Below are 12312 nucleotides of genomic sequence, written 5' to 3' on the forward strand. Positions count from 1 at the left end.
CACACACACACACACACACACACACACACACACACACACACACACACCCGAAATTTGAAAAGTACTCCTTTTTAATTCTTTAATCTCCTCTAAGGCACTCCTTATTTTTATGAGGCTCAGTCTTAGATGATATAAATGATTACCTACCTGCATATTCATAGAACCATTCTAAGCACCTCTTACTTGAAAAGGCTTCTTCTTCAGTCTTTATTCTAGTTGTATCATATTTTCTATACATGCTAGAAATCAAGAAAGGGGTTTTAAGTTATTTAAAGTAAAGATACTGAGTTTTTTTAAGTAGCAAATAGTTTTTATTCTTTTACCCAACCAAACATCTATTCAGTCAGTATTTCATGTATATTTAAAATATTTCACTTCTTGCATTTGGAAGCTTCAGCTGTTATAACTATAGTTTTAAACACAGTCACACCCAGTATAAAATTAAATGGTAAGCACTTAATACAGGTTTTTCTCTGATGAACAAATAATCAGTAAAAACTGAAGAGAACAAGTATTTAATATACTCCTTTCTACCTCTCTAGCCAGAACTAACTACAGAACACTAGTGATACAGCAAGAAATGTGGATGGTGTTTCTTCAACTGGTGGCCCTAGGACTCGCTCACGTCTCTGCATCAAGTTCTCCTGACTCCCGTGCCGTACGAGTCAGGTTGGGCGACACATGGTCTAAGGAAGAACCTGGCAGTATTAGACACCTCCAAGGAACTTGTCAAGCAAATAAAAAGAAACATCAAATTATGTCCAAGCCTCCAGGAAAAGAACCTCAGGAAAACGAAGTACAGAGAATCCTTGGCTTCTGCCCTTCTCCTATCATGCCCTAGCATTGTGGAGACAGACACATAAGCTGGAGAACTGAGTCAGCAAGCACAGCAGCCTCCTCCTGCCAACACTGTGACCCTTGGCAGGGACTCCTTATTTCATGATGACACAGGGCTGAGAACCAAGACAGGCCCTACTTGGGGAGGGGAGAAGCAGCAGTACTTTTAAAATAGTGATTTTGATAGAAAAATTATGAGTATTTATATATAAATTGTCTAAATAGTTATATAAACATTTATGAATACAGTTTTTATTTACATAGCATGTAATATAAAATCATGTATAATTCTTTTTAAAAGAGCATTTATTCATGAGCAAGACTTTCACCAGAATATCTGTATATACCGCTGATCAGAGATTCTGGGTTTCAATACCCAGAAAACGCTCAAAACATGGTTATAAAGTATTAAGATACTGAAACCGCAAACCACCACTTTTGTATTTCTTCTATAAAAAGTAGCCATCCCACCTGGAAACAAAGGTGGATACTGTCCAGGGGTTCAAACAGATTTGCTCCAGCCCTGGGCCTGGACATCCTATCTCAGCTCAAAGTCTGTAACTAGTCAATATCCTGGAGACCTCTATATGACACTGTAATGACTGAATCACTTAAAAATACTCTACCTAAAAAAGGACAATGGAATAACATTACCAAAAAAAAAAGATACCAATACATGCTATTACATGGATGAACCTCAAAAAAGTTATGCTAAGTGAAAGAAGCAAGGCACAAAAAGACCATTGACGTGAACTGTTCAGAAAAGGCAAATCGTAGGGACAGAAAGTGAATCTGTGGTTTCCTGGGGCTGGGAATAAGCACAGGGATGGACTGTGAATGGGCGTCAAGGCTCCAACTGGGGTGATGGGAATCTTCTAACATTGGTTTGCAGTGATGGCTGCACAGCTCCAACAACTCCGTAATGATCACTGAACTGTACACTTAAAATCGTATACATTGTGGTATGTAAATGAAGTTGTTTTTCAAAAAAGACCAAGAATGAAACTCGGATAACGTTACAGCTCCCCATCCCCTAGATGACCGATGAAATGCTATTCATGAGAGTAACTCGCACCCTTCTGCAACTCAATTACCAGTTTTTAAACTGGCTTCAGGGCTTCCCTGGTGGTGCAGTGGTTAAGAATCCGCCACGGGTTCGAGCCCTGGTCCGGGAAGATCCCACATGCCACGGAGCAACTAAGCCCGTGCACCACAGCTTCTGAGCCTGCGATCTAGAGCCCGCGGGCCACAACTACTGAGCCCGCGTGCCACAGCTACTGAAGCCCGCCCGCCTAGAGCCCGTGCTCCACAACAAGAGAAGCCACCGCAATGAGAAGCCCATGCACCACAACGAAGAGTAGCCCCCACTCGCTGCAACTAGAGAAAAGCCCGCGCAGCAACGAAGACCAAACGCAGCCAAAAATAAATAAATAAATTTATTTTTAAAAAAAGAAAGCAGAAAAATCTCATCTAATTCCCTTGATTTATCGATGTGGCAATTCAGGCCACATAAGTGAAGTGAAGTGACCTACAGAGCCAGAATGGAGGCAGATGGGAAAAGGCAGAAAAGATTAAAACTATGATGTTTATTCGTTGTTTTTTTTAAAAAAAAAAAGAGAGAGAGAGAAAGAACCAAGAGATGTCTAATAAAATCTGGTTGAAATAGTAAAGATGCCTAAAATAAGCAAGTCTAATGGACCTTGGGAGTTACCAAAATTAACAGTTCACTTGTCTGAAAGAGAAGTGGTTTCAACAGTCTTGTTTTTCATGGTTTCTAACAAATGCTCACTCTTTTGAGAAGAAATGTCAGCTCAGCTAATATTCCAGGCAGGCTTAGAGCACTTGGTGCAGGCAGTTCTCTCCAGCCACGCAACCCAGGTCCTGGCAAAGGCAGCTACAGGATTCCTGTGGTTGTAGGTAGTGAGTGAGACCCCCTTAAAGAAGAGATAAGTACCAATCCTGAGGTCCTCAACAGGCACAGAGGGCAAGCTCTTAAAAGCAAAGAAAGAAACACGACACCAGTTCTGGTGGATCAATGGACTGAGATAAAAATTTGAATTTCTATGAACTCAGGTTACCTAACTTGTTTTTGTTTCATGAGCCCACACGTTAAGTAAGTATCACAAAAAATTACACTTTGAAGTTTTCCTGGCAGAACCAAAACAATATTCTGGTTGGCATTTGTACGCTTAGAAGACCCACACTGGGCTTGGGTAGAAAGGTGCCTCTTCAACACATATGCCACCAATGTGGTTCCACTGTCTCTGCGACGTACCTATCGTGTCTACTTTTCTTGGCAGATAAATCATCTCCAGAGGCAGGTCTTCTCTTTTTCCTCGGCGGCATCACTTTACTAAAGCAGTCCGAAGAACTGCAAGACCGCAGACTTCCTACAAAACAGAGTGAAGAGCACAAAAAGTAAGGAATGCCACATTGAAACCCTTCCAAAGAATATCAGCGCTAAACGAAGAGCTTTCACAACTTACACCGCAAAGGGTTTAGATGTTCTCTGTAAACATGAAAAAATGAAAAGTGAAAAACTGGTTTTCAGTTCTTCTTTGAGAAAATGTTAGAGTCAAGAAATAAACCTAGCAATGACACAAATTAGTTAATAGTCCCCCCAAAACACACACCAGAAATGAAGTTATCATAACTTCAGTTTACTCTCCAAAAATACTAATATAAATCATCTAAGCTTCCAGCTCCCTTTACACGTCAATGTTCCTTCAGAAGGAATTGCACTGCTATCTCATTTCTGTACTTCATTAGGCAAGGCCAGCTCGACTGGTGACCTTGGGTCTAAAATACATACAAGTACATCAGTCCAAACACTCTTAAGCTTCAAGGAATATCTGATTAAAAAAAAACAAAACAAAACAGAATTTGGATTTTTGGGGCAAAAGCCTGACATGATCTTGAACAAAACTTCCATAAATATTTTTAATTTGTTTCTGCCACTTTCAGTCAGGGTTTTTGGAAGCATTAACTTTCATTTGGTAAAAGATATTAAAATGTAACAACAACATGGAACACCTATGGAAACCTTATGGTGAGCCAGGCCCTGCTCTTAACACTTACATGTACGACACCTCACTTAACCTCACAACAAGCTTACGAAAAAAGAATAATCATTACTGCTTATGCAGATAAGAAAACGGAGGCAGAGAGGGGTCAGGTAAGGGGCAAAATTGGAATTCAAACCCAGACAAGTCTCACTTCAGACTGTCTTAAACCATTATAAATTACTAGACAATTATAACATAATTAAAATACCCATCTTGGCACAAGTACTATCAGAGATATTATGTCATTTGGTTCCCACAATAACCCTGAACGACAGGCAGGGCAGAGTTAATTATCTCTACTGACTGATGGTAAAAAGTAAGGCTTAGGCATTCAAGAGACTTTCCAAGGTCTCAGAAGTGCTAAGTGGTGAAATCTGGACTGCACGTCCTCCTCCTTGCACTGGTGCCGTGGTGGGAGGGCCCAGGGCCCTCAGTGAGCCTCTGGGACAAGGCAGCACCGGGTGATAGGGTCTGAGTGTTCTGCATTCAGTGGATGAGCTCCAGCTCCTCACCTAGTCATGTGGCTCAGTCAGTGACCTATTCTGGGTCTCTGGTTCATCATCTGAAGAATGAGAACTGTGAGATCTACCTCTCCAGAGCTTTATGAGGGAAAAATATCCATTCAACACGTGCTCACGTGGCCAAGTGTTGCGAGTAGACAGATGTTGGGATCTGAGTGCCACCAGGGAGGTGCGCGCTCAGGCTGGACCTCCACGTTGACCCAATCCTCACAACCACCCCATTCTTACGAATGAGGAAACTCAGGCAGAGAGATGAAGCAGCAGCTGGAAGGCAGGCAGGTGAAGTCGAGGATGGAACCCAAGCAGCTCGGCGACGAGGCCAAGCTCCCCACCACCACTCACTGCCGCCTCCACGCAGCCTCAGCAGCAGAGACTGAGAAGCTGGGGACTAAGGCCAGAGCCCAGGGAGTGTGGATATTCGGGGGCTGGGAAAAGAGGGCGAAGACCTGGGTGGGGAGAAAACCTGGGCGAGTGTACACTCCAGGAAGCCAAAGCAGGAGGAGTGCACAGGGCAGTGGCAGCAGTCAGATGCAGAAGCAAGAGGCTGGGGACAGGGCTGCAACAGGCTGGGGAAGGACGTGAGCGGAGGGTGTGATCTCAGTGAATGTGGACAGTTCTCTCTAGAAAGCTGTTCAGAAGGCAGGGACAGAGTTGTCAGTAGCTAACAGTCCCAACCTGGTAAGCGCAACGGTCGGGACTGGAACCTCAATCTCAGGACATACTCAGGCTTCCACCACCACGCTAAGTTCCCAGGCGATGCGCTTCAGGAACAGAATAGCCGAAACCACCTCTTCTGCCACAAAACAGGACAACAGCACGAACGAGGCGTGGGCCCAGCGCCGGGTACTGGACCCTGCCTGCTCCTTCAGCCAGAGGCAGCGCCCACCAGGCTGAAAAGACAACGATCCTCAACCACCCTTCCCAGAGCCCAACAACGGAGGGAGTAGGAGGTTCTTCAGAGACACAAGGCACGCCCATATCTCTCTCCCCACAACAGCAGCAAAATCAGGAAGAGAAAGAGCCAGACAACGTGCTGCCCACCACACACGCCCCGCTCGTCCTCCTGGTGAAATGGCAGTCCTGTTTACGCTGAAGCGCGCAGAAAGGTCTGAAGAGGTGCATGGAGACCAAAGCTTTTGCAGACTGCCAACGGTCAATCAAAGATTTATTCTTGTCCGTTAATGCCTCAGGGTGGAGCTTGCAGAATGAAAAAGTGGGTCCCGCCTTGCCGGAAAGCCTGCCACGCTGCTCAGAAACAGAGTCTGCCTTCAACTTCGAGGCTTGCTTCTCCCACCTTGGACGTGCACGTCTTAAGGAAAGACACTGTCTCCTGGTACTGGTCACAGTCGGGTTCTGAGCATCTGTTCCGGGAGGAACCTCTCCCTCCCACCAACGTTTGCAGAACACAGAGGAAATGCACTCATCTCCTCAGCGCGTGGGAAGATGAACACCATTTAAAATAATGTCTTCACCAATATTCACCAATAAAGATAAATCCACCGGCTCCTCTACTATTTGCCTCTTCATAGAAACACTGGCATAATGTCTTGCTTTCACGGATTCCTACTTGACAAGAGTATCATGTTTCTGGTAAACATACAAACATCATAAAGTAACTTTTTCAACTTAATTTTTTTTCTTACTGTTGAAGTTCCACAAATCGCTTCTCCTGGTGTAAAACTTACTCATATTTTAGCCCCAAAGCATCCCAAATTTGGCGTTTTGTTCTTTCACTTATTCCCATGGCGTTCGTTCAGACCTCTCTGCTCCAATCATCGGCATAAGCGAGTGACTATTAGGGGCCACCCTTCACAATGAAACGGCATCTGTTCGTCCCCGGTGCCCATTACAGCCCAGGCACCCACTGGCTCACTGAGCCTCTCGCCACCCACCCCCACCTCACAGGAAGGACGAGTCCAACTCGCACGACGCAGCACAGCTCCACAGGTAGAACCCTGGAACCCATGATGACAGTGAAAAGTTCCAGGCTATCTCAAAAGCAATTTTTTTTTTTTTTTTTTTTTTTTTTTTTTGCTGTACGCGGGCCTCTCACTGTTGTGGCCTCTCCCGTTGCGGAGCACAGGCTCCGGACGCGCAGGCTCAGCGGCCATGGCTCACGGGCCCAGCCGCTCCGTGGCATATGGGATCTTCCCGGACCGAGGCACGAACCCATATCCCCTGCATCGGCAGGCGGACTCTCAACCACTGCGCCACCAGGGAAGCCCAAAAGCAATTTTTTAACGCTGAGGAAAACAAGTTTACCTAAAATAATCTGCCAACATGAACCAAGTCAACAAAAATACACGAAGAGCACACAACTCACGGCTCGGTGGCCCCGAAGCTGCTCCCCCAACCCCGCATGGCTCCAGGGATCCTACCTGAGCAAGAGCAACAACTCAGGTTTTTAGGTTCATGCACAAAAGTACACCTTGGTTTGCAGGGTTCTGATTTGTTCACCTGTGCAGACACAGCAGCTAATATATCATCTTAGTACAGTAGTAATACAGCATATACAGTACTGAGAGTCCCACAGTAGACTCGCAAATATTTGTTGAATAAATGTGTTCCTAAAACAAGCGTAAATCAAATTCTGCTTAGAGATCAGTATGTTTCCAGAAATTTGAAACATCTATGAATAGATAATATACCACCATTTAAGATTTTCTTTCCCATTTGTCAGTTAAGAAAAGCACTTGATTCTAAGTTTCCTGGCAGGTCGGATTTTTTTTAAACACAAATATTCTAGAATGTCTGCTTCTTAAAATAACTCTGTGATGTCTTTTTATAATAAAAACACTTACACCTAAATGAATGTTTTACAAATTTGTATTTACTCGTATCATTAAATTTAGACTTTACTGCTTTAGAACTTGTATCACTTTATCTACCTTAATTAAACTTTATTTTTAGAGTAAAAAGAAAATTCAGTAAGCAAATACTGTAAACAACAATGTTATGGAACGTTTATGTTTCAAAGAAGCTTTAGCTATTTTAACCTGTTACAAGTATGTACTTAGGTATAAACGATCTGACGTTACAGGTAGAGGCAAAATATTAAGGCTGAAGTTTTAAATTAGTAACTACAAATCACTTTCAAATTTATCTTCACAAATCTGAGGTATTATTACCACCCCAATTCTACAGATAAGACAACGGGCCAATAAGTGGAGCACCTGAAAGTTCCTATTCAATAAATAGTTAACAAATTAAAGCGACTTAACCCATAAACTGATTTGAAATGATCAGAGCTGCAAGTTTTCAATATTTGCCAATCACCCAAGAAAAAACAGTGATGAAAAAGATTTTAAGGATCCATCTTAAATCTCATTAGAAACGTCTGGCAGGTACTTATGAAAGAGAAAAAGCCTTTTTATTATAATAATAAAGAAGTAGGAAGAGGAAGAGATGAATAATCTCAACTAGGAATCCCAAACTATGGTTCAGGCTCCTTCACATTATCGTGATAGATATTCTGGTGTTCAGTCTATAATATTTCTACATTGTGACAGTGACTCCGAAATTGCCTCTCCCATCGTTAGAAGCTCTTTCTTGAAGCTGAAGTGTTTAAATGATCCTTAGGAAGGCAATAAAAATTGTTTCTATTTTTTAACCAAAGGTTATGATTTGAGTTCAGGGTCATTTCTTTTTGGTTCAGTTTTTAAGAGGAACAAATAAATTATTCTAGTAACTGACCATATTTTCAAATAAATCAGGAGGTCAATGAATATAGCTATTCTTCTTACATTAAACAACTAGAAATACCGCCAACATTTTTAACATATCTATTCCAATATTTGGTCCCATAAAAAATCAATTTTTAAAGAGCAATTTAAGTTCACCTGGATCAAACCAAAGGCCTTTTAATGCCTATGCAGCTGGCTGTTTTGATAATAATTTAACTAACCATGTTATTCTTAATAAATGGTATCTAAATCACTGCTCCACTGTTCTGTTTTGTTTTTTTTTTTTAATTTAATCTTCCTGCTGTGGGCCTCAAGTGAAAAAAGGTCCTGTTCAGGATTCATTTTTTGTAAGACATATTAAATTGTGTGCCCAGTTTCTAGTCATCCTCAAAGAGGTTTATACAATTAGAGAATTTTTCTGACTTTTCCGAACTTAGTATAAATGCATGTTCCAATACAAAAATCTCACTAATTTTCATTATAATGAGTTTGTTGTATCATATAGCCTTGACTCACTTAATAACATTTTACACGTTCATTCTGCCATTTCAATACTTTTCATATAGCCATTTCACCTCACTTTTCACTGAATAATGTCACAAAGGTATAGTAATTTAAGTTGGTAAATAGGATGCATTTTAAGACATCTTACCAGTACCTAAATATTTTATTTCATTTTCTTGAACAGAGCATTGAACTACTTGCTTGCTTCAGTAAAACTAGTAGTGTCCAAATGCGCAATTTTTATCCTACTATTTAAGACCAAAAAATTTCCTTTCCTTTCTCTCTAAACAATACTGACTTTTGACATCTACCATCCTCCATCATTTTTTTTGGGTCCTCTCTGGTTTTTTAAATTCACTCCCAGTATTTTGTGCTGCTTCTCCAATTTTAACATACACACTCTCTCTCCTTTTTTTTTTTTTTCTTTCTTCTTTTTCTGGTGGAAGACTGAAAGCACCAAAGGAAAGTGTTAAAGGAAACAGAGCAGGAAGATACAGTCCTCTTTTGCACTTAGTTTGGCTCTTCCATATACAGTTGTTATAGAAATGGCTCAGACTACTGATGGGCCAAGAAATTCAAGGAGGCACTACAAAGAGGCACTATAGTGATTAACTTTCTCAGGTTTCCAAACACTACGGATTTTATGTTACTTAATTTTTAAAGTATACTCTGTCAGGTATGGTAATCACAAGTGATGCTATAACCAGATGGGGAAATGGACCACTCTGAGAAATTACTAATGTTAACTGACATTGACTGGCACGTATGAGGTACGAGGAACTGCACCAGCAAGTCATATACCAAATATCAGGCACATCCACTGTCCCCAAGGGCGAAAGAGGAGGCATGAGGCCAAACACACTCTCCACTTTCGTTTTCCTTAATTATAGCTTATAGTTATTAAATTGCCACATTCAGGTTAAATATTTAAATGTGAAATTACCACAGTAACAATACTCATTCAAATCCAAAGTTCAACTTTAACTACAGAATGTACAAGACTCAGCACTTAGATGTTTTATTACCTTAGCCAAGGGAAAGACAACTTAAAGGCTTTACAAACACAAAATTCAGTTTTAAAAAATCAAAACTACACTAACTCTTAAGTTTAAAAAAATCTCTGATGTCTACCAATATATTGTTCCAGAATAGTAGAGAGAAATGTGCTTTTTTTTAACTTTTAAAACTGGCCCTGAAAATTAGCTAAAAGTTAAACACACTTAAATGTGTATCAATAGAAACATATTATGATATATCCATGCAACAGAAAATCATGCAGTCATTGAAAAATAAAGCTTTATAAATGTGCTGCAATGAAAAGATCTCCAAGATATACTGAGTGACAAAAACAAGAGGCACATACAAAGGTATACTTGTATTTGGGGAAAAACATATATCATCGTCATTTGGGAAACAAATACAAGAATATAAGAGTTATCTCTGGAGAGTCAAGGGTGTCGTACTAGTGGGGATGGGAGCTAGGGCTCATAAAATGGGCCAGCAACCTTCACTTCTTTACACCTTTCTGACATTTCTTTTAAAACCATGTGCATACACTGCTTCTAAAATTAAGGAGCTATAATCAATCAATAAATAAAATTATTAAGCAAACTGTTTTTGACTGCCTTGAGTTGACCTATATTTACTAAAACAGAAAGATCAGGTGAAGGGACCCTCCGTGGCCTGGCCTTCTAGAATACATTCCCCCTTCTCTCATTCCTTCCTCTGGAAGAAGGAATGTCTGATCTAACTGGTGATTGGGGCAGGGAGGAACTGAGCAGAGGGGCCCAGCCCCTTCTGAACTCCCTTTCAGATCAACCTGCCAGCAGAAGCTGATACCCTTCCACCATAAGTGGTGGGTTAGAGAGGGGCCGGGAGAAGTGCTGTGCTTAACTAGCTGTGGCAGTGATTGCGTGTAAGGCTATCTAATTAAGTTGAAATACTGAAAAGCCTCTGCATTTTTGTTGCTCTTCTAAGCTGTGCTTTCCAACACAACTATTACTTCAATCTCCATCTTGTGCCTAATTTTCAATTGATCCTGAACCAATCTGGAGGGGAAGGGTGGGGAGAGTTCTAAATCCCAACAACCTCAAAGATACACCATTAAGTTAAAAAATTAAATGAAAAAAGAACGATGCTATATAGTATGTAGAGTATGAGCTCATCAATGATAAATTAAAAAAAACACTACTATAAAAATATATGCAGGTACAAAAATGTCTGAAAGAACAAACATTAAGCGGCAAACTGGGGGAAGGCTGGACTGGGAGACGTGAAGGAGGATTGTGGCTTTTTACTTCCTTTGCTTCTGTGCTATTCATAATTCTCTAACAATCATGTATTACTGTGATAATTTTCAAAAACTTTAAAATATATTTTAATCATTTTTGCTGGAAGTTTTCGTAACTACAGATCAAGTGCAAGTTTCTGAACTTTATGATCATTACAGTTTAGAGAAGTGGTTCTCAAGGTGTGGTCTCCAGACCAGCTGCATCAGCATCATCTGGGAGCTGGTTAGAAATGCAAACTCTAGGGCCCCACCCTGAACCTACAGAATCAAAAACTCTGGGGGTGGAGCCCAGCAATCCATTGGAACTACCCCCCACCTCCGTGATTATAATGCCAGCTACAGTTTGAGAACCACAGGGCTAGAGAACTGTTTACGATTATCAACTTTCAGTTTTCCCATTCATAAATCCTCAAGACCTATACAACACATACACACACAAGCCCCTACCGACCTATCAACTCATTTTACATCTCAAGTCAACAAATATTTATGCAATACCTTCCAAACTGCACAACTGTAGCAACTTTTTAGTATAAACTAAACACTTCAGTAGAGAAATGATTATTTTGAAACCACTGGGGAGACTCCCCAGACCCTTTAAAGGAACTGAAGTACTCTGTAAGCCAGAGCCCTAGAACAGATGTCCTCCAGGGAAGGAGCTGTGAGATGGCTACCTCCATACACCCTGAAGAACAATCGTCAACCAAGTAACAACTTGCTAATGGAATGCATTATAACTTTATATTAGGAAGTTTATTTAAAATTAAGTTGTGTTAGCATTTATAGATACCTGTTTGGTGATCGTCTTGGCCAACGTCTTCTGTTAGATTCTGCAAGAAATATGTTCATCATTACCAAGAAATCACATACCATACAGCAAGCTTTAAAATTCAATATTTTCATAAACAGCTGATATCTTAATATCCATAATCTAAATTTTATCAAATCCACTTAAAACTACTACTTTAAACAGCTGGTAGTTTTGTCTTTAAAAGATTGACTTACTAGCTTATTAAGGGTGTGGTAGATCTTATGAATATTTGCCAGTGTTGAGAGATGAGAGTTCAGCTGGAAGTCTTTAAAAGAAAAGGGGAAAATTCAGTGTCATTTACTTCTCATATTGCAAAAAGACTATTAAAAAAGAAAGCTCAGAAGTGAAGATAAACAAATGTTTTGATACAACTGAATTCTATCTCCATTAATTTGATACTTATTAAATAAGACACAACATGCAACTACCAACCTATCTGCTAGAAATAAAGTCTGACAATTAAATTCCCAACCACATGTTAAAATAAAGTTCATGACATTTTCATGTGAATTGTAAGGTAAAACAAAAATACTTCAGTAGTTATAATAGCCTATCAGCAATAAACTTGAGCTTAAAAGAAAAATATCAATAATGCTAGCAA

The 12312-nt window shown here is 40.5% G+C and overlaps 1 protein-coding gene across 9 annotated transcripts in view; it reads right to left on the bottom strand.

The window, feature by feature from the left end:
- The window catches only part of DCUN1D4 (defective in cullin neddylation 1 domain containing 4), a 68693-nt gene that overhangs the window by 37880 nt on the left and 18501 nt on the right, over positions 1-12312 (bottom strand). For 8 of the 9 annotated variants that reach the window (XM_027102979.1, XM_027102978.1, XM_027102981.1 and 5 more), the window contains 4 exons: positions 11906-11976; positions 11691-11730; positions 3113-3227; positions 148-239 (listed from right to left, as the gene is read on the bottom strand). In XM_027102979.1, the coding sequence (XP_026958780.1) occupies positions 148-239; positions 3113-3227; positions 11691-11730; positions 11906-11976 (318 nt within the window). The remainder of the gene's footprint in view (positions 1-147; positions 240-3112; positions 3228-11690; positions 11731-11905; positions 11977-12312) is intronic. The other variant, XM_027102987.1, reaches the window with a different exon arrangement.

The sequence above is a fragment of the Aethalodelphis obliquidens genome, unplaced genomic scaffold (assembly GCF_003676395.1).
Source record: "Aethalodelphis obliquidens isolate GAN/ISIS:26980383/991018 unplaced genomic scaffold, ASM367639v1 scaffold6, whole genome shotgun sequence".
NCBI lineage: Eukaryota > Metazoa > Chordata > Mammalia > Artiodactyla > Delphinidae > Aethalodelphis > Aethalodelphis obliquidens.